Source organism: Balaenoptera acutorostrata, chromosome 14 (genome assembly GCF_949987535.1).
Source record: "Balaenoptera acutorostrata chromosome 14, mBalAcu1.1, whole genome shotgun sequence".
Classification (NCBI taxonomy): Eukaryota; Metazoa; Chordata; class Mammalia; order Artiodactyla; family Balaenopteridae; genus Balaenoptera; species Balaenoptera acutorostrata.
In genome coordinates, this window is record NC_080077.1 from 22910693 (window position 1) to 22935440 (window position 24748).

At 39.3% G+C, this 24748-nt stretch overlaps 2 protein-coding genes across 2 annotated transcripts in view; one reads left to right on the forward strand and one right to left on the reverse strand.

The window, feature by feature from the left end:
* Positions 1-16205, reverse strand: part of ADGRG6 (adhesion G protein-coupled receptor G6) — a 132036-nt gene extending 115831 nt beyond the window's left edge. Inside the window, exons 1-2 of the mRNA XM_057528194.1 lie at positions 15291-16205; positions 7887-7987 (exon numbers count right to left, since the gene is read on the reverse strand). Of these exons, the coding sequence (XP_057384177.1) occupies positions 7887-7987; positions 15291-15412 (223 nt within the window). The 5' untranslated portion in view covers positions 15413-16205. The remainder of the gene's footprint in view (positions 1-7886; positions 7988-15290) is intronic.
* LOC103014430 (collagen alpha-1(I) chain-like) lies at positions 15582-24490 on the forward strand. Its single transcript, XM_057528195.1, has 4 exons — positions 15582-15612; positions 15698-17357; positions 21341-21425; positions 23275-24490. The coding sequence occupies exons 1-2, from the start codon at positions 15582-15584 to the stop codon at positions 16573-16575; spliced, it is 909 nt and encodes a 302-aa protein (XP_057384178.1). The 3' UTR covers positions 16576-17357; positions 21341-21425; positions 23275-24490.
* The last annotated feature ends 258 nt before the right edge of the window (positions 24491-24748 follow it).

The following is a 24748-nucleotide window of genomic DNA, read 5'->3' on the forward strand; positions in this document are numbered from 1 at the left end:
GAGAGAACTTTCCTCTGAAACAGTTACTGAAAAAGTCAGACCTCCCTAATATGTGTGTGTGAGAGACAGGTAAGCAAGTCAGATGATGAGAAGTAATGAGAGGCCTAAACAAACACCAATGAAAGTATCAGGGCTTACTGAACTGGAAGGAAAGTCCTATGTCAAGTTAGCAAAGGCTCTGAGAGAACCACAGACCTTATTGTTTATTGATATATTTGTACTTCATCAGTATTGTTACAGAAATTTTGTGGTCCTGAACTTACTACAAGTAACAGATTTTCAGATTACCATTCTAAAGAGAGATGAGATTAGCAGTCCAAGTAAAAGCCTAATTTTCACCTCTGATGACCCAGCGAGGAGACACCCATTCGGAGAATTCAGGAAGAGGTGGGGACCATATTGCATGATGCCTTAGTGTATATACTTGGGAGTTCATTCTCCCTAAAAAACCCAATATGGAGGCAAAATATCTCTATAAGTCTAGCTTTCTAGCTTTCCTCACCCCCTGTAGCATCAGTACTGAAGATAATGAAATCACTATGACTAGAAAACCCTCATTTTCTGTCTTAAGATTCTCTTCATTTAAGCCAGTAACCCAGTAAAACTGTTACTTATACTCAATTGAGGCCAGTATTCGCTGTATATAATGCCATATTTCTGTGCATATATTTAAGGCAAAAAAAAAAAAGGAAGGAAGAAACTGTGGATGTGTTTAAAAGCAGTGATTAATACTGTATTCCCATTAAGAGTATTTTCTTTTTTCAGATCTGTATTTTACTTTAACAGTACTGTTTAAAGTTTCAACCAGGTAAAGAATCTTCTAAAAATACCATTTTGTTTAGGTATTTGTAAAAATCATAAGCATTAACTCATTCTTATAGCTTTGCATAGTCCAATAATAGTGATTAGTGTAATTTTATAATTAAAGAGATGAAAAAATTTTTGATTTTCAAGGGGGTTGACACAATCCATCAGCTGGCTCTACTGCCAACAGTTTCTCTCTTCCCTTTATCTAAACTAGCAGCACCAAGCTGGGAGCAGAATGTAATAGCAGAAGCATCTTTTTTGACTCATAATAGTTGATTTATCAGAGAAAATTCTGTAATTTTTTTAAAAAGTGCATAATTTTTAAACCACAAGTTTAAGATGAGGCTGGTTTAGGAATAACTGTAAACCAAGATATTTTTACATCAAATAATTCAAACTATTTTTCTGACAAAGGAGCTCTCATCTAAAAAGATTAATTGGCTATAAATAGTTTTAATGATTTTTGAAAAAAAAAAATCAAGGTAATTAGTCTTAACCAGAGAAATACAGTAGTAACACAGTTCCCACTGGATTACTTTATTCCTCTCTGAGAGGTTTTTTTGGTAATGGTTAAATAGGTTCACCTGAACTGGTGATAGCCACCACCCACATGCTGGCAAATGACCTCGTTTTTTTTTTTTCAGGTGTTTAATCATCTTTGTTCAGTGAAGGGGAAAAGATGTCTATAATATTGTGACTTCGTGATCATTGTCAGATTAATATATTTTGTCATCTAACCTCCTTACTTTCCTACCCTGCTGCCCCACCTTATAAATCATACTTACTCATTAAATCTGCAATAAGTTTTTTTTCCCTCTCTCTTTGGTTCTTTTCCATTTTGTTCTTTTCCACATTTTTAATTTACTAAATACTATGACACTGAAATCTTAGGAAGAATGGTGCCAAAAAGCACATATTCTTGCTGAAAATAAAAGGAAAACTCCATAAAGAATTATTAATTTGAAAGTGGCAGAAAATTTTGTACCTGCCAAAGTCTAGAGTTCCCCAGGTTTATCTTGTCTAAGGAAGTTACCTTCCCAATCTCTAACTGAGTAGAGCTTACCTGCTAAAATTGAAAGGAAATACACACGGAAGAAACTTTTGAGGTAACTATTAAAAGAATGTGTACCTCAAAAAAACAGGCTCTCTCTGCAGCAACATGTATGGACCTAGAGATTATCATACTAAGTGAAGTAAATCAGACAAAGACAAATATCATATGATATCACTTATATGTGGGATCTGAAAAACAGTACTAATTAACTTATTTACAAAACAGAGACAGACTTGCAGACATGGAAAACAACCTCACAGTTACCAAAGGAGTGTGTGAGGGATCAAAAAAAACACAAAAGTTCTATAACACACACACACTCTCTCTATGATTAAACTGTAGGTTGAGGAGGCCTTCACGGTTTTTAGTACAAATTCGTCTTCAGAATTAAGACTCCTTCTTCATACCTTCTTCATCGCCAGTGATGGCGATTTCGAAGGTCAGCTGGCTTTGTCTCTTGGCAACCAGTTACTGAGTCATTTGGTACTTGGAGCATCAGCCCAAAAATACTTAGACTAAGTCTGTTTTCACTTCCAAATGACCACTCTTCAAACATCTAAAGACCACTGTCGCATTCTTACTGATGTCACTATTCCAAAGTAAATGTACCATTTAAATCAATTTTTTTAATTCAGCGAGATTTTTATCTTTCAAAAGAAACCAAATTGTTACACCAAAGCAACAATGTGATGGCTGACTCAAAGGGCATGAGTCCACAGCTGCAACCCAGCCCCACAAAGGCTTCACATAACAGTGGAGACAGAGGTGCTCTGAAACATTCCTCAGATTGCTCGAGACTCATCACCAGGCTGATGTGCCTGGTCTAGATACTCTGTTTATGAACCTCTCTAAAGGATGACAACCATGCCTGGAGACGAGCGTGGGCTGACCAGCAAAGGGGAAGACTGTTTGCTAACACCTCACTCTTCCTAATGCTTAATTCCTACATGGTGTCAGTTTCACTGGAGGCCCCATCACACTGCTTAGTCACTTGAGATAGTCACTGTGGTGACAAGATGAGTCACCCTCATTCCACATTTATGTAATTGACTTTATGACCCCAACGTAGGATTTCATATTTACCTACATCAAAATCAGATCATCTCAAAGGTATATGAAGGCAGGCAATTATCTACAGGGAAGACGCATCAAAGAAACTTCTGTATACAACTTTCTAACGTTTGCTTATTCAATCACATTGGCTCTTCTACTCTGAAGTGTAGAATGGGAAAACAGCCTTTTAGCTGAAAGCTTCAGACAGTAATTTGGAGCACTTTGACCCTAACTGGAAAAAAAACCCCACAAATATTTATTGTCATATATTATAGTTTTCTGTTAGTCACTTAAGCATTACTCTGGCTCTTTCTTCACTTAATAAGAATAGTTTGCACAAGTAGAGCCTTATTTTTGACCTTTCAAATATACTTATTTAGTAATTAATGACATATTAATGTTAAAATGGCTAGAAAAAAAACCCCGGCAGATTTATAAAGGGATTATTTTTCTATGCATTCGAAAGCCATTTGATTGCATATAAAAATATGTGTAAAAGATGTCTAACACTCCAATACAAATTGCAATGTAATTGATGATCATGAGTAAAATTAACACACAAACCAAAAAAAGCACAAGATTAGTCCAATCATCTGCCTTCCAGAACCGTGCTGTCCTCTGGGCTAGAAAGCACATAATTCAGGCCAGATTGTACTTTCAGAAACATTTCCCCTTTTAGCTGTTGATGTATCATAACTATCAGAATAACACTGAGCTTTGAAATAATCTGCTGATGTCATCGATTTTCAGGAGAGAAGGGAGGCTCCTCCCTCAGTGCTCGTGACTAAGGCTATCTGTGTGGAAACAGGCTCCTGGTTGCTAAGGAATTCGTTGGCTCTTGGCTGTCTGTTTCCCACTCTATTTGAAGCCACAACCTTCTGTCTGCTTGAGATATCATCATTCATCTTCAGATCATAGTGTGTCACGCTACATAAAAAGAGGTTCTTACTTGAAACACCTTTTAGAGATTCATATCAAGTGAAGGAAGAGCTGGAGTAATGGTTACATGACTAACCATTATAACCATACTTATAAAAGTATAATATTCATACACGTCAACAGTCTCTCTGGCAGTTTTTTTAATGCGGCTTCTGTTTTTAATACCAAAGAATCTTATTAGGATTTTTTGTTTTCCCAAATTACTACAGTAATACATGTTCATTGTAACGAGGCAAATCATTCGGAGTTGTATGAAGTTCCATCGCCTTCCCCCTTCTCACTCCCACCCTGAGATAATCCACTTTATGCCCCTGTGATAACCCATTTTAAAACCTGATGTGTATCATTCCATGTTTTATTAATATGTTTATACAGTCTTACACAAAAGTATACATACATAATAATCCCAGTTTTGTAGTACAACTTATTACAAATCTAGGGTAATCTTATATTGTTCTGTAATTTGCTTTTTAACTTAACTTTATTATCTTTCCAAGCCAATATACATAGTTTTGAATGGCTACACAGTATTCCATGGTATGAATATAAAATAATTTATACAACCATTCCCTTGTTGATGAACAATCAGAGTCTCTACCAATTGTTTGCTATAACAATGTTACAGTTAACATATGGGTACATATTTCTCTATATATTTACTATGGTTCTTATTTCTATAGGCTAGATGCCTACATGTGGGAGTGATATGTCAAAGAAAATACACAGTCTTACTCTTTAAAAAAATGTTGCCCAATTACTCTCCCAAAAGACAGAGCCAACAGTGTTAGTGTGTCTTCTTCACCTAAACTTTAATAATACTGGATGCTATCAACCTTTCTAAATACTGTCAAGCTAGTGGGTAAAAAAAATCATATTTTGTAATTTGTACTTCTGTGGGACCGGTTTAAATATTCAAATGTTATTTTGCTGTAGTTCTTATTAAAAGTTATATTCATCACCTATCAAGAGACACGGTATTCTGTTTCTATACTACTTTTTAAAATCCTAAAGGGCATAAACCTTGTATACTATTTGCTTTGTAAATGTCCACGAAACTACAAATGTTAACTTACCTAGAAGATTTAACATTGCAGTTCTATTTTATGAGTTAAATTGTGGATATTATCAGAATTAAACTACAGGATCCTAATTTTTAATCATCTGAACTAAGTGTCAAGCTTAACAATCAAGAGGTTTTGCCAACCCTCTAACCCAGCTACAGCAGTCAAATTAACAAAATATTAACAACCAAGAGAGTAACCAAAATCAATAGATTATCCCTAAAGGGTGAAATGAGAGTGACAAGGGGACTCCTTTGAATTGGGGGATAGGCAGACTTATCTTAGATGGTAATAATTAAGACCTGAGTATCAAAAAAGAACCAGGCACATGTGGATTAGGGAGAAGAGAGTACTAAGAAGGCATGGTTAAGGAATAGAAAGGACATGTGTCTAAAAAATAGTGACTGTAGCAGAGACTAGCAGGATAGTAGGATGCACTGTAATGCATGAGAGTGAAGCAGATTTGAGGATCGGAGGTAGGAATCAAGAATCTTGTTCAGGGCTTCCCTGGTGGCACAGTGGTTAAGAATCCGCCTGCCAACGCAGGGGACATGGGTTTAAGCCCTGGTCCGGGAAGATCCCACATGCCACGGAGCAACTAAGCCCGTGTGCCACAACTATTGAGGCTGCGCTCTGGGGCCTGCGAGTCACAACTACTGAAGCCTGTGAGCCTAGAGCCCGTGCTCCGCAACAAAGAGAAGCCACCGCAATGAGAAGCCTGCGCACTGCAACGAAGAGTAGCCCACGCTTGTCACAACTAGAAAAATCCCGCATGCAGCAACGAAGACCCAACACAGCCAAAAATAAATAAATTTTTTTAAAAAAAGTTAATATTAAAAAAAAAAAAAAGAACCCTGTTCACACATGTGAAGTTTGAGGACTATTATATATCCAAGTGTATGAGAATAAGCAACCCAAGAAATGACTCCGGGTCCAAGAAGGGGCCGGGTACAAAGATAAAGACTGAGGAGACACCGGCATCAAGATGCCACTGAAAGCCACTGGATTCGATGAGATCACCTAGGGGCCATCCAGAGAAGTGAAAAAAGTCAAAGATTGCCTATACAGAGACATAAATCACAGTTAAGCACCAGATGTTCTTCAAAAATATTACACCATGATTGAAAGATAGGACTCTGAAAATTAGATATAGCTAAAGTTTCAATACGCATTTTTTAACAAACCCTACACTGAGTTACTTATAAGGCACAGTTTTGATATTAAAATGCCAATAATAGCCCCTAATGTATTTCTGTGAGTTCAAATATTCATGTGGGAGGTGGTGGCATTTTAAGTGAGTCAAATTTAAGATATATAGACACAAAACATTCTGGCTTCACGAGAAAACACAGGTAACTATCTGTCACAAAGCCTTAGGTGATGTACACACCATGTGGGGTAATAAAATAAATTTTTAAAAAAGATTTCTTGTGTCAGACAGTAACTTAAAAACACATTTAAGTACTTTGATTCCCATGCCCTTGAGAATAAGCGCCTCCTTAAATTTTACATCCCAGGTGCTTCCTTGCCCCATCCTAGTCTCAGCCCAGTTGACCCCATTTACTTAGTCTGAAAACATGTGTTTCATTTATTCAAATGATTAAAATAATGAAGGTGCATATACCAAATAAAATGTTGACATCTAAAATAAAAAGTCCCAATTTAAGGTTTGAAGAAGGCTTGAAAATTTACAAATGCTATGACCTAACAAAAATGAATTTTAATCTCATAATTTACCTTACATCATGTAATTGGCTCTTGGAGGGTCACTTTTGAAAGTTAAGAAATAGTTCAACACTGTACATGATAAAAATCTAATGTATATATAATTTTCAGATCTCTTTACAAGTGTGCTTCCTCTTTCTGGCAATGAAAGTAACAGAAAGATAGACTTTATAAGGAAATTGAAACAAATACACCAAAAAAACCACTCAAAGATCAATTTTGTTTTGAAGCTAGTAAACAAGTACCAGGGATTTCCCAAGTAAGTAGCTGAAACTACCTGATGGCTTGGAAAAAAGTATTTGTATATTAAACACTAGTTAAATATCTTGATCCATGAATTAGCAATTTTAGCAGGTAATCTATTTCCAGATTTGTTAAATGTATTATTTATAATAACATACGGGTATGTTATAAACATGGAATGTATAAAATCTTGAGTAAATCCCAAGTAATCAATACATGGGACTTCATGAGTAATGACTTCATTCTAAAGGAAAATATAATAAACTGAATAAAGACAACAGCAAAAAAAATAAAAAGTGTAAAACAAAATGGACTTAAGAAAAATGCAGTTTGCTCAAGTAACAAAACCAGATAACTTTTAAAGATCATTCACATTCCTCAAGTTCTTATTGGCTCATTCATATAATTAGCTGTTTATTGAAAATTTGGCTTTCGATAACAGGTAAAAAGGTCTTATTTCAGAGTTTAGAAAAAAACTGTACTCTTTTTAAAAATTAAATATTTTCATTCCAAAAGTACTGTAATTAAAATTAACTTTGTCACATTATTTTAAGTCAACTAACCTTCATGATCTAAAAACTTAATTTCAAATTCCTGTCTGATACTTGGCAATAAATAAAAATAGCAAAGCCTATACTTTACTTTTCATAAAGAACTGAATGAAAACTTGAAAAGAGAGAGAATTAAGTACTGTATATTTATTCAACTGTAGAAGAAACAGCTAGCACATTTTTAATGTCAGATATGTAGCTATCTCATCATTCAATATGGGTGAGATAAATAAAACTAAAAGAAGTGTAGCTAAGATTAAAGAAATACACTCATTAGAAAATAAAACAATGATCAAAGTAATAGAATTCACACATAATTCAAGAGGAATGAGAGGCCATGGACAGAAAAACCTGTAAGGACAGAAAACGTCAACAAATACGAGGCACACTTATACTGAAGGCAATGTAATCATTATTAAATTCTGAGTTTGAAAGAAAAAGAGTCTTACTTACCTGAGGGAGGAATATACACAATATATAAAGCAAATAAGAACAAAAGAGAACTTGGCTTCCATTTCGAATGACAGCTCCACATTCGGCCTGAGTGAAACATCCTGTCATGGAAAAAAGCAACAGTCAGGGCACTTAGATTCAGTAAAGCATTCGGTCAATAAAATCTGTAGGTTTCCAGCAGGTACTGGAAAATAGGAACCTTCAGATTCAGCCTTGCTTCCAAATAAAAAAAAGAAACTTTGAAGATGATAAACTAAGCATCCCCTTTAAGCTAATTAGGCAAAACAAAAAAATCCATGCATTATATTTGCCACTTGGTGGCACCTTCCTTATCAATGAATATATAATAGACGATTTCTTCATGAAGATGGGGAAGTATTCAGATAATACAAGAAAAAAGTCACTTATAAAAAAAAAACCAATTTCGGCATCAACCTTTAGCATCACCAGTCACATGCCCATCTGAGTAGCAAGAGGATGTTTTTATCAACCTCTTCTATAATCTCCCAGAAATTTAGGCTCTAGGGAAATGTTTTCATTTTATAACATCTGCTGCTTCACAAATGGAAATATTTGAAAGAAAATTAAAGTGCCCAAACTTTCTTCCTTCCCCTAAAATTATGTACAGAAGCACTAACGTTCTAAAAGATTAATTTCTTTATATATAATAATAGCTAACAAAGTTTTTAAATGGCTAGTAAACACCAAGTATTATAAAACTAATAAATGACGTTAGATGGAGGGGTGCTGCTTTGAAAACTCTCAAATAATTCTCCGTACAAGAGTCTCATTTTGTTTTTTTAAACATTTTTAAAATTTTATTTATTTATTTTTGGCTGTGTTGGGTCTTCGTTGCTGCACGCGGGCTTTCTCTAGTTGCGGTGAGGGGGGCTACTCTTCGTTGCGGTGCGTGGACTTCCCATTGCTGTGGCTTCTGTTGTTGCAGAGCACCAGCTCTAGGCGCACAGGCTTCAGTAGTTGTGGCACGTGGGCTCAGTAGTTGTGCCTCGCAGGCTCAGTAGTTGCGGTGCACGGGCTTAGTTGCTCAGAGGCATGTGGGATCTTCCCGGACCAGGGATCGAACCCGTGGCCCCTGCATTGGCAGGCAGATTCTTAACCACTGCACCACCAGGGAAGTCCAACAGTGTCATCTTTAAACTGAAAATTATACTTAATGATTTAGATGGGGACATACATATTATATTGGCTTCAGACAGTGGTGTGACACCTTTCATTGACTCAGCCCTATCAAAAAAGGCAAACCACTGAAGGGGGCAGCAGCTGTAAAAGTCAGTCACAAAAAGGGACCATAAATGAACTGCTGAGCAGAAGAGTCATGAGGCAGGAAGAAGAGGTGAGTAGCAGTAAGAAAACTCCAGATCTTAAAATCCCCAAAGAGAGTTACTTTGATTATAAGTGGTAATCGAGAGTCATTTTATTTCTAAAAAGAGGAGCAACTAATAAGATACTTTAGGGCCACAGTAATACCTTTTTTCCTGCAGGTTGCTTATCTGGAATAAAGTGTATAATACTAAATAGAAAATCAGAAAGTGGTAAGAGAAATACTTGTATAAGCAAAAATAGACATCAAACTGGTTCTTGCACTTGCCTTAAGCCTGCATTTTCAATCTGTCTTTTACTGTTAGAGACTACTTAAATAACAAAGAGAACAAGATCTAGAGGCAGACAGACCTGGGTTTGCTACTTATGATCTATGCAACCCCTGGAAAATTGACTTCACCACCTTGTGCCTCCTAGTTTTCACCTGTAAAATAGGAACAACAATAGAATCTAGTCTATGGAGAAGCTGGATGATTAAATCAAATCATGTCATTTAAGAAATGTGCCTAACATTCAGCAACTGCTCAATAAATGTTAGCTATTTTTATTTTTACTACCATCCCGAGCATTCTAATATAAGTGTGGTTATTCTGTCAACAGCAAAACCAAAAGAAAGGACTTAAGGAGGAACAGACAATAGGATAAATGTTATAAGCCAAAACCAATCTATTGACTTTGTGGCTACTTCTGGGATCCACTTAGAACAGAGAAGAAATGGATTATTCATGTATGCCATTATTACAGAAATTTAAAATAGTATCTGATATTCAGGACATGTTTTTATATTCACCAAACTACAAGCTCCAGCATCATGCAGCTCCTAGGGGAAATTCTACATGAGAAAAAGGCTACGTTCTAAAGAGCATTTTTGCACAACATTGTAAATCAACTATACTCCAATAAAAATTTTTTTAAAATAATAATAATAAAAATAGAGGGTTTTTGTATGGAAGGTATATCTTCAAATACATCCATCCAAAATATTTGAAATTAAAATCAGTGTTACTGTTTACAAGAAGCAAGATGTTATAGTGAGTCATTAATAATAACGTAATAATAATGGATGTGAACTCTGGAATAGCACGTAGTTACATCCTGGTGCTTCTATTTACCGTGTGTTTTGGGGGCAGGGTCAAGTACTTAAACTCTGAGCCTATTTTCTCTTCTGTAAATAGAATACTATCCACCAAAAAGAGTTAGATGTAACATTGTATGGAACTTAGTGAGCGCTTTAAAAAGGGTAGCCTGTAAACTTTCGTCACATGGCAAGTTCACTTTTTTGGAAGAATGGGTCCATTTCCCATTGATGCTGGATGAATGAGGTGTTTCCCATTCATGCTGGGGATGAATGAGTGTGCGTCTCAAACAAAAGAATAATTGTATATTCAAAGACGTTATCATCTGGAAGGACCAAAGATGAAGTCTAACCTCCTCATTTCACCAAGGAGGAAACTGAGGCCCAGAGGAATAAAGGGGCAAACCAGTGAAGCCTGGCTGCCAGCCTTATAGATATTAATAGAAGGAAGTATCAGCCCAGGAGAACTCCTAGCTTCTTAATCTTTGTGGCGCATGACAATCCTCCGTTATCAATATGTGAATAGTGGCCTCCTCTTATGTTCCCGTGCCCTCTAAACAATACTCAGGGAATGATGTTCATTAGTTTAGCAACACTCAATACTATTTCATGTGCTCATGCAACTTTTTTTTGCTATAAAAGGTTCCGACACTTAGGAATTCCATATTCACTCCTGAAGCTATTTTATAAAAGCTGCCTGCAATCCTATCAGACAAGAGCTGCAAAGGACAACCACGGGCTTAATGCATTCCAGTTCTCAGGACTCCATCACTTTGTACAGAAAAGGAACCCAGGACAGGGCAAGAACTTGTAACCAACATAAACCATATGACACGCCACCCTTCATCCACTTTACTGTTTACTGAAGAACAGAAACAAATAAATTAAGAATAGAACAGAGGAAGGAAAGCACTGTATGTCTTCTCAGGGGACCAATTAGCAAAGACACATCCCTGGGATTTAAACAACTTTCTCACAAGAATGGAAAATCCTGAACAGGGTTACTAAGGTTATAAACAGGAACTACAAAAAACACAGTATAATTTTGTGTCACTCAAGTTGTGGCCTCAAAGGTCTATTGAAAAGAACAAGAATATTTTTTAAGTAAAAGAGAGTCATAGACTTCTATAACCTGAAAATAATCTAAAAGTTATGCAATAAAACCTATCACTTCACAGATGAAAAAACTATGATGTTAAACTACTTGCCCAAGATCACATAATCAGTGGTGTCAGAGCCAAAAAGACCCCCTGTGTCACCTGCCTTCCAACTCAACTGTCCTTTTTGAGAACCAAGCTACCTCTATTGCAAACTCACTCTCCTTTTCAATGTATATAGGCTACAAGATACAATATACTTAAATCCTGTGTCAGAAAGCTTTAGAACTCAACCCTTTTATAGGAATTGTTCTAAATGTCGATATGACTCCTTGTAGATGTCATTTAATCCAAATGTATTAAAATCTAAAAAACCTACTGTCTTCCATCTCTTTACTCCTACTGACTCCCCTAAAAGTCACAAAGAGAAATTAGTGAAGAAATTTTGAAATTGGTGGAGAAATTAACATGGTACTAATTCTCTTAATATCAGCAATAGTCAGAAATAACTTCATTCTCCATATACCAACTGTATTTCTATGGCAAATCCTTTCGGAAAGGGACATGAATAGCACAGAGAATACCTTAATTCTTCCAGAGTAAAAAGAATGGTAATTTGGTTTATTCAAGCCTGCTTACAATTTTGTTTCGTTTTCTGGTTAAAGATCATGTTCCTGAGCCTAAACAATGAATAAAAAGAGAAGTGCTATTCTATTGCTCAATGTAACTTCTTTTATTAAGTTGGGTTCACTCCCCCCTCACTTCAAAAAGGCAGAAAGATTTATTCTTCAAATCTGCACAAATCTTGACCCTTATTTGAGCTATAATGTACCTAACCGGCTTTACCATAAATGAAATTAAAAGGTAATCGTGAGAAATACACACACACACACACACACACACAAATACATGTAAAACTGGGAAAATCTGAAAAAGAGAGGTGTATTGTATCAATATCCTGGTTGTGATATTGTACTTTAGTTTTGCAAAATGTCACCATTGGGAGAAACTGGGTAAAGGGTACGTGGGCTGTCTCTGTATTATTTCTTAAAACTGCATGTGAATCAACAAATACCTCAATTAAAATTTCAATTAAAAAAGTAAACCCTGAAGCCCTGATGAATGTAAGTTACTTTCAGATGGTTCAGTAAAAAAATTGTGTGTGTGTGTATATGTGTGTACGTACAGACAGTGGAGGGGAGAAGAGAAGAAGAAAAATGATAAAACGAATGGGGTAAGTATTTACAATAAGTGTTTCTGTGTAAAGAGTATACAGCTGTTTTTGTGTTATTTTTGCAACTTCTCTGTAGGTTTAAAACTATTTCTAAATAAAGTTAAATACACACATACACATTTACACTGAAGGATATCAGTGTTCATCTGATGACACTTTCATCACTACTGAGTATTATTGCTTTAATCATTGCCAGTTTGATAGAAGAAATAATGTCTCATTTGGATTTCCTTTGTTCAGATTGTCATATTCAAGTCATTTGTATAGTTTTCCATTATAAATACTTTTCTTTCAGTGATTTGTGATTTTTTAACCAATTCAATACTAAATATGTTAAGCATTGGTCATATCTGCTATAAATGTTTTCAATACAACAATATTAAAGTTTTCTTTAAGGCATTCCAAATAATTTCATCCTGAGTAATGCTCACAAAGGAAAGTAAGATGACACTCAAGTAGCACACTCAAGTTTTATTGGCATTTTTAGTTACGATTGAAATGTCCTTTAAATGTTATCGCCCCAGTCACTCAGTGTGCTTCTTAATGTCATCCAATGTAGGTAATGTAATAATGTCATCCCATTAGAAATGAAGTGGAAAGATGTAGTTTTTGCCCAAGCATGCCACACACACTGAACAAAGTCTTTTCCTATTTAGTCTAAAGTCTAAATAGTTTCAAGAAAGTTTTGATCATCCCATCAGACATGTAAACTCTTGTAAGACAAGGGCAGTCAGAAAAATGGTCAGGTTTAAGGAAGTGGTTGTCAGTTTATTTTTAATATATAAACTGATTCTCTTTCAAATCGTTATTTCCAGAAATCAGAGTGACGTGTCTAGTTGGGCAGTAAAGCTACAAGCTTCTAATATTTCCCATAAGCCAAGAGACAATAGCCTCATTCACCATTCACACTGGAAAAGCACAATGTCATGTAATTTATATAAGCCATAAATGGAACAGTAGCTTCATGCAGCTTGAGACCAATTAATACAAGTCTTGCTAAATCTATTAAATTTCTTAGGGTATGAAAAATATGCAGTCACTACAACTCCAAAGTATATTTATAAAGTCTGTAATTCCAGAACTTGAGTGTAACAATATATACTCTATCCACAGGAGTAGGCATAAAATATACTTAAATAATTTGTGTATTTGAATCCATCAAAATTAAAATTTAAAAGATAGATAATATAGTTTATGTTTCCCTTTTTAACACTTTTCAACAAGATAGTAGGAATATTTACCTTGGAAAGGTTAGTATTACTTCCATATACTCTAACATACTAATATCTAAAAAGAATCAGATAATCTTAAACCATTCCATATGAATTATAAACAGCAAAATGGAAAAAAGAAACAGTTATAATCTGGCAAGAAATGGAAAAACTTTCTGTCAAAATAGCTCAATAAAGAAACTCAAATCAGGGTATTAAACTCCATAATTTTATGTGATTAAATATTCATGCTTTTACTATATAATGACATAAGATTTTTTTGATCATATAGAATTCAAATGGACTATATAACTTAATTTCATAGTCAGAAAATTTTTACATCACTTGTTGATCAGTTTCACACCTTTTATTTTAAAACCTGGTATTCATATTTTCTTCATGTGTAACGTAGTTTTTTCCCCATAAGATTTAAATCACCTAGGAAAGCTGAAAGGAAGCTAGACAAATATCTGCTGTTAAAAACCTTACTATATTTTCAGAAAAAAACTGAAGTTTAAAACAAACTCACATTCATTCAAAATGTGTTGCCTGTATATGAGAACAAGTCTTATATGAGACTGTTGGCTGTATCCCAAAATAAATTCTTTCAGGTTATACCTTGCTAATTCCACTGGGTAAATGAAACTTTAAAACTCACAGGTGTGGAATTACTTCACATGCAGTTTTATAAAAATAAGTGGTTCCTTTCTAATTATACTGCTCACTACCAGGAACAGAGCTGCCAAGTGCTAGGCTTCTGGGCACTAACACTTTTTCCTATTTTGAAAATGTGTGCTGGAGGGAGGGAGGCAGACGGTGCAAGGAATGGACAAAGGCCTGAGGGGCTTGTCTCTTCCCGGGTATTACATTGAAAGAGGAAATTTAAGTGGAAATAAATAAGGCTCCAGAAGTTGGGGGAGGGAGGGCGAATATCAATTTCTAGAAACTCTTGTATATTAGTGGAAGGGAGTAAAATGTCTGTCGGGGTGTCTGCCCAACATCAAACAAAACACCAGAGGGAAAATTATATATTACAAGAAAAGGTAACTTCTGAGTTGGCCACAAAAATAAGCTTGGTCCTTCAGAGAACAACCTTCCTTTTCCCATTCTGGAAGGCTACGGGGTGCTCGGTGGCCCTTCCGCAGGGTCGCTCTGAGGCACCTCACCACTTGGATGACAATTCCAGAGGCAAAACCCATTAGGTTTCTCTAAGCGTTTCATCGCCCTATACTCCCCACTTCAACTTCTGTACAAGACCCTTCACAGATCCTATCACGTACAATGGCATCTTCTTTAATTACTTTTTAATCTACAAAGTACACCGTGAACCTTTTCTGCGCGCTTTTTTTTTTTTTTAACCATTCAAATAACCCAAAGATCCAAGAATAACTTCTACAGTCAAGGGTGGCAATGTGTAAAGTCAACATTTTCTCGGCATACTAGTACCTTCCAAGCTCCCAGGTGCTTGCTGATCCAGGAGAGCGGCTTCTTGGCAGGGCGAGGCCCCTGGACGGAGCAGCCGCGCCGGTGACTCCTTGTTTCATTTGAATCCAAAACCTTTTCCCCATTCTTGAAGCCCTGCCTTTTTTATTATGCTTTACGCCGCCCAAACGTGAGGTTTACCTCTCGCTGGAAAAAAGCCAGCGGCACACACATGTCACAGCTCCGTCCGGCAGCAGCAGCTCGCCCCTCAGTGCCTCGAGGGGCCAAGTGAAGACAAACCGGTTTATTCCGTCAATGCGGTTGAAGTCCTTACAAAGCCCTTGGGGTGGGGCGGGGGGAGGCACAGGTAAAGGTGTGAAGGAATCCTGGGCTGAAAGGGGGGACTTACATGTCGGCATCACTGCGCTGAGGTCCCCAGGGGCCGCGCGGTCATGCTCCACCACCTTCCCCGGCTCTGCTGCTCCGAGTTCCCCGGTGGCGCCGCCCTGGCGCCTGGGGCCGAGCGCGGCGGCCGAAGCCTTCTTCACGCTCTTTCTGGAGAGGTCATCGGGGCTTCCCGACAGCCGCTCCTAGCCGGCGCTCGGGGTGGCGCAAGGTGGATGGCCGGCTCCGCGGAGTTCAAGTGCGGATCGCGGCGGGCGGGGCGGCAGGTTCCTCCTTACAGAGAAGTTGGAGGAAAGTCAGGGCGAGAACGTTGAAGCTTAGCGGCTGGGTCTGCCTTCGAGCTGGTGCTGGGTGCTCGGGGTACCCCGGGCGCTCCCAGGGCGGTGGGCGGGTGGGTGAAGGGGTCCGTTTTCGTAGGTCCTCGGCCCCGCTGGCGCGCGGCGGCACGTGCTCACCCCCTTTGTGGCTCTCGTTTTCCCCCCCTCCCCCCCGCGGGCTCGGGCTGTTCCCGGGGCCGGTCCACCCGGCCCGCGCTTCCGGCGCCGAGGCTCTGCCCGGGCAGCGGGCTCAGGTGCTGCTGCCCTGGCGGCGCGCGGCGTCTGGCCGGGCCCGGCGCGGCCCTGGGGCGGTCCCAGCCTCGGTGCTCGGCGGCGGGGACCGTCCCGTGGGTGCAGCCGCCCCACCCAGGATCCCGCCCCGGGGCAGGAGGGAGAAGTGTCGCTGCGGGTTGGGAGAGGCGCTCCCCCCGACGGGCAGCGAGGGGCAAGCTGCGGGGGCCGGAGGGAGTGGGAGTCTGGCTCCAGGCCCAGCGCGGCTGCCAGCCGGGGGAGGGGGCGGGGCAGATCCGGAGGTCACGCGAAAGCCGGGCGCCCTGAATCCGGGAGACCCTCCTCTCGAGAAATGAGCAGCTCGGAACGCCCGCGGGGGGGGTGGGCACCTCCTCCTTGCTCGACGGGGGGCCGCGCCGCCAGCCCACCTGGGCCCGCGCGGGACCCCTCCGCCAGGTTCCCGGGCCACTGCCTTGCTTTTCTTTTACTTTTCAGTCGCTTTTTTTTTTTTTTTCTCCTCCTTCCTTTTCTTACATCTCTCTCCCCCCTCTCCCTTCTTTTGTTCTTTTTCTTTCTAATAATCAGAGTGAAGTGAGAACCGTCTGTCTTCACAGCACACTCAGCCCCCCCATACCATCACCACATCTCTTGGTCTCTGCTGGGGTAGAGGGGGTGAGAGTCCCTCAGCCCCCCTTCTCCAACCAAGGACGAAGACCAGCCTTAAGAGGGGGCTGAGCAGGCGGCAATCGCCACATACCTATGCTTACCACCGCGCGCGCCGCAGAAATACAATCACTATCTTCTCCCACTGATCTGTTGACACGTGTAGTTCCATCCTTTTGCCTTAGAATTTTGTCTTCTGTTGAAATACATCTAAATACCCCAAGGAGTGGAAACACTTTAAAGCTTTGCCATTGCCCTTGGTTTGGGTTGTTCAAATCGCTTCTGGAAAGAAGCATTTGTGCTGTGGTATGAGGTGGAAACAGCCAGAGAAATCTGAAAGTGGGTGCAGAGGGATTCAGTGAAAGCCAAAACTTGGCAGGACTAGTGACAAACTGCTTGCTTCACAATTTGGCCTGGGACCCTCCTCCTTCAACCCTCATCCTGCTGCTTCACTGGGACTCCGGGATAGGACTAGGTAAGTCATGCTTCCTTTTAAAATCTGCACCACTTTAAAAAAAAAAAAAATGAAGGGATATTAACGTGGGGCTGAGTAGATATTCCCGTAACATTCAGCAGGATTGATTTGCAAATGCAAATCCAGTTACTCAGTAGGGAAAGTCCACTGCCAGGCCTCCAGTGCTCCTATAGAGTAGCTGCCTGGCAAAGGGATCTGGGCACACCTCCTTGGAAAGGAGAAGAGAAAAACAAGGACTCAAACTCTCAAAGACATTCCCTTCCCCTTCGGAATTGCCAGTTAATCCATGAAAATGCTGGAGGCAAAACCGAATGCCAGTGCTGTATACACGTCCAGAGCCAGAGCAGCCCGGCTTGAACTGTGAACACGCACACACATGCATCCACACACAGGCCACACACAGAAGTGCCAAAAAATGTACATAGCATTGATTGGCTATTGATAGAGAACAGTTGGGGTGGAAAAAAAGAAGTAGAGCAGGACTTGAACACAGACAGCTACCTGCACAAAGGACGCTGGAACACTGCCACAAAATCCAGAGGCCTGAAAATCCAGGGTGTGTTCTTCTTGTGACTTTTATCAATATTTATTCTGATGACTAAACCATATGATTGATAGAGACATTGAACTGTAGCACTTAAGGGAAACTAAAGTTCTAGTGTCTAGTCCTCTCATACTACAGACAGGGAAATGAGACTCAGAGATGTGAGAGCTGTACAAACGAGCTGGAAGTGACTGGGAACTAGGACCCAGGTCTACAGATTCAAGTGACCAGAGGCTAGGACCCAGGTCTTGCAATTCAAATCAGTCTCTATTATACCAGACCGTCTCAAGGGAAATTAAGTTCCACTCATAGAATATTATTAAAGCAAAAAACATTTATTATTCCACAGTTCTCAGGTTCAGGAATCTGAGCACAGCTGAGTACGCTGTCTCTCATGAGACTGCAATGAAGGCGTTGGCTAAGGTTGTGGTCTTACCTGAAGGCTCAACTGGGGAAGGATCTGCTTCCCAGCTCACACATGTAGTTGTTCCACTCATAGAATTTTAAAGCTAAAAGAAACCAGGAAACACAAGGGCAAAGAAAGAAATGTAAATAACTGAATTTATCAGAGTTCTCCAGAGAAACATAAACAACAGGATGTGTATATGTATATAGAGAGGTTTAAGAAATTGGCTCACATGACTATGAGGTACCAGTCCAAAATCTACAGGGTAGGCCAGCAGGCTGGAGGCTCAAGAAAGAGTTTCAGTCACGCCCAAAGGCAGTCTGCTGGCAGAATTCCTTCTTGGAGGAGGTCAGTCTTTGTTCTATTCAGGCCTTCAACTGATGGGATGAGGCCCACCCACATTATGGAGAGTAATATGCTTTACTCAAAGTCCAGTGATTTCAATGTTAATCTCATCTGAAAAACACCTTCACAGAGACATTCAGAATAATGTTTGACCAAATATCTGAACACTAAGGCCCAGCCAAGTGGACAGATAAAATTAGCCATCGTAGTAGCGGAAACAAATGTACATATATCTAAAAGATAGGAGTAGTATACTTAATGTGCTATTATATGTTAAATATTCATAAATTTATGTACTAATATTGCTATACAATTACATGAATCATAGCTAAAGTATTTCAAGAAGCCAGTGCTTGTGACTGGTCAGTACATTCGTAAAATCTGTGTATTTTGATACTTCTGTCCTTAAACTAAGGATTTGTTCATTTTCTTCAAAAGGGAAATGGAGTGTGTAGAGGCGAGTACATGGTCTTTTAATGCAACAACCTGGGTTTAAAACTTGGTCCTGTAGTTTACTGGCACTATAAACTCTGGCAGTTTACTATGTAAACTACGTAAGGCTAATCTGTAATAACACTTACAGTGTTTAAATCATGAGACCATCAGGCAGACTCAGTGAACTAATGGTACAGAGCACCCAGCATATTTCCTGGAATTTCATAATATTGGTGGCCTCTGCCTGCCCCACATATCATCCTAAAATGGAAAGTGCCAGGCCACATTCCTCTGCATACAGGAATCCTCTGACAGAATTCCAGACATAATGAATACTGAACATCTGTTTGAATCCTTAGCACTGAAGAACACTCAACTAAGAGAAACTTCCTCTTTCTGTTGATTGAATCAAACATTCATGCCATCAACTTCCATTCAGAACAAGGACATGCTATCTTCCACAAAAAGCCTTTCAAATCTCTGAAGACAGCTATCATCTCTCCCCTCAGCCTTCCCTTATTCACTTTTCACAGCCCTAGTTATTTTAACCATTCAATGCCTGACTTCTCACTACCTGTGTGATTCACCCTTCCCTACTGACACATGAGTCATTATCAGCCCTCTTGACAATGTACTCAAAGTGGATTCCATACCTCCCCCATAATGACTGGGATCCTTACCTTTCCTGAACTAAAGATTACTCTTGTGTAAATAAAAGTTAATATTGACCTTTTGAACAGCCATATAAGATATTTATAGTTGGAGTAGGAGTAGCTTTTATTATATTGATCTTCTACTGTGTGCCAAGGAGTGTATAAATTTAATTCTAACAAATCAAAGTTGTTCAAGGCATTACCTTAATCTGTAAATAATTCAACCCAATTTTTGTTTTAATCTCTCCTTGTGCCTTAATCAATCGGATTCCTCCCCTTTCACGAGGCTTGTTATTTTCTTCGGCTGGGGAGGTGGGGCAGGGTGTGGGGTGCAGCATAAAAGCAGTCCTTGACTTATCTGTGTCAGCAGGTACCAAGCTGTCTGCTTATCGGTTCACACAGGTTATCGGTGAGGGTCCTCCAGGTTCATGGCTCTTTCTTGACTCCCTTATGGGCCATAACTGTCCATCAAGGAGCCCTTCTGTCTCTGGGACCTTGACTCCTCTCTGGGTCTCTAACTGGGAGGCAGGGTGCAGGAAACCACTTAACCCCCTGCTCTCAGTACCGCCCCCCACCATCTCTCTTCCTTCCCTCCAACTTGAGAAGGGAGAGATAGTTTCTCTTTCTCTGCTGTGTCTCAACATTTTGTCTGTACCTCAACTCCCCTCCGTTCTCTTGGTGCTTAAGGTTATGAAAAACATGGGAATTCCCGGACGGTCCAGTGGTTAGGACTCTGCACTTTCACTGCCGAGGGCACAGGTTCAATCCCTGATGAGGGAACTGGGATTGAACCTGCATTCAAAAAGTTACGAAAAACAAATGCAGACATCCTGAATGCCTTCTATTTTCTCCTCTGCCCCACCATTTCCAGAAGCTATGAGCATACACCCGCTAGAAGATTGAAAAGGGAGCAGGAGAAGGGGAAATAAGCAGAGGAAGAAAGGAAAACAAAAAGTTAATCTCACAAAAATATCATGCCTCCCCCAATTCAGTTTCTTCACAAATGATTTATTATTCCTATTTAAAGACAAAATGTCTTTAAATAGGAATTAAAGTTCAAAATGGTTATGCAAGTGACCCAAGATCATGCAACGAACAAGGGGAGGGGGAGCCCATACCAAGATCTGAGTGACTGCTTTGCCGTCATGGCCTCTCCTGAGTGTTGGCCCAAGTGTTTTCACAGGAGCTGTCACCAAGTCAGAAAGCCCATCCTGCCTAATGCACTAATCTGAATCCATGGTCAGGTTGCTGAGTACATCTTATCCTGTTGAATTCAATCCAGTGTATCAGTTTGAAGAAATTGATTCCTTCATTAATCTTGTTAACAATCTTTTCCAAGTTTTTGCTGCATGCAAATTTAATAATTATGTTTCCAATATTTGGAAGATTTACATAGAGGTTCTAGTATACAGTCTGGTCAGAAGAAATGCATGGAAAAAGATATATAGGGAAATGCAAGCATATAGGTGTTTCTGCTATTGCATTACCCAGTTTTCAGAAGCACTCCAAAGCTCGCTTTCACTAGGTGGGTGGGTATTCATTAATGTTTCTGAGAATCCAGTTGTATATATATAATACATTGCTTTTGTAAACTTCACAGTTTCAAAAACTGGGAAACACTCCTGAATTATATAAGAAAATCAAATATGGGAAGAAATGCCATAATGAGAGCTATATTCATCCAGGTAATTATTAATTGCCCTTTTCATTCATTCATTCATTCATTTGGTAAAAATATTGATCACCTACTATATGGCAAGTATTGTTCTAGGCACTGTCATGACAGCCGTGAACAAAAATAAAGTTTCTGCGTTTGTCAAGCTCATATTCCACTTGTAGTGGGAGGGGAAGTAGATAGTACAGTAATAAAAAAATAGAGAGAAAGAGATAAAGAATATAGATGGTGATAAGTTCCATGAAAAAATAAAGCAGGAAGAGATTAAAGAAGATAGGGATGTCAGGTGTTATTTTCTACAGAGTAGTCATGGAAAGCCTCTCTGGTAAAATGTCATTGTAGAAGAGACTTGACTGAAGTGGAGAATAGAGTCAGGCAGTTGTAGAAAGGAAGAGTCTCCCAAACAAGAAGAAAAAGCAAGTGCAAATGCTCAGTGGCAGTATGGACTTGTCCTGTGTACAAGAGCAAGGAGAACCGAGAGGCTGAACTTGAGGGAAAAAAATGGAATGTGGTCTGAGAGACAGCAAAAGGCCAAATTTTATGCCTAGTGGGCAAGAAAACAAGCTTTGGATTTTATTGTAAGATAAGTAGTCATTGTAGTAATTTTGACTAGAAAAGAACACAGTCTGGGGCTTCCCTGGTGGTGCAGTGGTTAAGAATCCACCTGCCAATGCAGGGGACACGGGTTTGAGCCCTGATCCGGGAAGATCCCATGTGCCGCGGAGCAACTAAGCCCATGAGCCACAACTACTGAGCCCACGCGCCACAACTACCGAGCCCCCATACCTAGAGCCCGTGCTCCACAACAAAAGAAAGCCACCGCAATGAGAAGCTCGCGCACCGCAACAAGAGAAAGCCCACATGCAGCAACGAAGACCCAACACAGCCAAAAATAAATAAATTTTAAAAAATAAATTAAGAAAAAAGAAAGAAAAGAACACAGTCTGACGTATGCATAAAATAGACTCTAGGGAGTTCATAAGCATGAGCAGAAGACTATTTAGTAGGCTGCACAATCAAAAAAAAAAAGAGATAATGATGGTTTGAACTGTGGAGGTAGAGATGGAAGTGGTGAGAAGTAATTGGACTTGGGATAGTTTGAAGGAGTTTTGCTGGTAAACCGGATACAGAGTATGAGATAAAGCAGAGACAAGGTATACTCTGGGTTTTTCACATATACAGCTGAGTAAATGGAGCTGCTAATAACAGGGTTGGAGAAGAATGAGAGAAAAGCACGTTTGGGGGGGAAAAATCAAGAGTTCAATTTTGGACATGGTTAGTCTGAGATGTCTATTAGACCTTCTAACACATGTAACTACCACACTGCCTGGAATATATTAGGTGCTCAATGAAGGTTAATTAATTAATTAAGCAAGCAAGCATTGCATTCTAAGGTTTTACCTGAGATCAATGGCAAGCTTCTTTAGCAATTGTTTGTAGAATAAAATTTCATAGAGGAGTTGGAAGTTTAGTTAAGTCTTGAAGAATGGGTTAGAGTGACAGCAAACGAGGCAAAGAGTGAGAATTTGAAGCAGGAGAACTATTTTTAACAATGTAGGGAATCCCTGGTGATCCAGTGGTTAGGACTTGGTGCTTTCACCCCTGGGGGCCCAGGTTCAATCCCTGCTCAGGGAACTAAGATCTTGCAAGCCACCTAGCACAGCCAAAACAACAACAACAACAATGTAGGAAAAGGTGATAAATATCTGAGGGTAAGTGGGCAAACAGTCTGGCTGCATTTGTCAATTCTAGGAAAATAAAGGCTAATTGCTGGTAGACTGTGGAAGGCTTGAAAAGTCAGGCTAAAGAGTTTGTCTCATTTTTAACTGTCTTCTGTTTTTATGTATCTTGTTGGCAAGGGAGTCACATGATGAAAGCAGCGTTTGTGGAGAGCTAATCAGGATGGACTGCCGCAGAGAAGATTTATGCAAGAAGACAGCAGTAACACCAGATGAGAGAATGAATACTGTGCAAACAATGGAAATAGAAACGAAGTAATGGGTTCAAGAGCCTTATGAAGTAATGAAGACTTGATTCTTATCTAGTCCAAACCCACATAAAAGTTATCTAACCTCTTGATGCTTGACATCATGCAGACAAAGTATGGTTGGCTGCATTCTTGTTAATTTATACAATTACATATGATCCTTCGCTATTTGTACATGATACAGGTCTGGGAGTCATTAGGGCTGTTTATCAGGGTGGTGCTTCACCTTCTCTGCACACGGTAGGAGTACTCCATCCTTTCCCTTGGATGTTAGGCATGATAATGTGACTTGCTTTGGAAAATAGGATGTGAGTATACATGACGTGTATCATTTTGGGACAGAAGTTTTTAAAATATAGAGTGCAATTTGTCACTGTCTCTTCCTTTGACACAGCAACTGGCATCAGCCTGGATTCCAGAATGAGGCTGATGTGGAACAGGTTCAGCCAACCACAGGGGAAATATAGTGTAAGTGACAAATAAGCTTTTGTTCCTATAAGCCACTAAGATTTGGGGTTATTTGTTACTAAGGTAAAATCTAGCTGATGCTGACTGATATAACAACTATTGTCTAACGAATCGATAAAACAATATACAGTCAAATGTCAAAGATATTTAAATAATGGAAAGGGACCTATTTTATGTGGGGAGTCTTACCTTTCCATTTCAAATGTATTAAACAGCAGATTTATCACTTGAAGTTTGATGATATTCGTCAGTCTGGCCAAAAAGAGATAAGCATAAACAGGAAGTAAAAGTTTTTATTATGCATTTGCTCAACTGTGTTGATTCTATATAAGTTTTCTGTGATCTGTATTTTAAAGATCAGAGTAGTTTTCCAAGGATTTTGCAGAAAATGGAAAGTGTGTGTGTGTGCGCATGTGTGTGTATCTGTGTGTCTATGTGTGTGCACGCACGTGAGAGAGGAGAAAATCAAATTCCCTATGGAAGAATGACAAACCTGGAGTAGAAGTAAACACTTTGTGAAACCAAAACTAATATCCTTTATTGGTGCAGAAATTTATATCCAAGATACTTTTCTACAATTGGAGAAAAAGTTGATTAATTTTAAAAGCTGATTAATTAAAAAGGATAAACACACTCCTTAACACAAAGAACAGCCTGCTATTTCATTTAGACTTATGCAGCCGATGAATTTATAGAGCAGAACAAACAACCAGTTTTACATTTCAGATGTGTTGGAACTGACAGAGATTCTCCTTGACGAAACTCTAGACAGATTCCTGTGAACCTGACTAGGCCCCATCCTTGGGCATTCCTCAAAAGTCTAGTTTTAGTGAGAATCCCACTAAGTCAGTTTAGCCAGAATCCCCGCCCTCAGTATC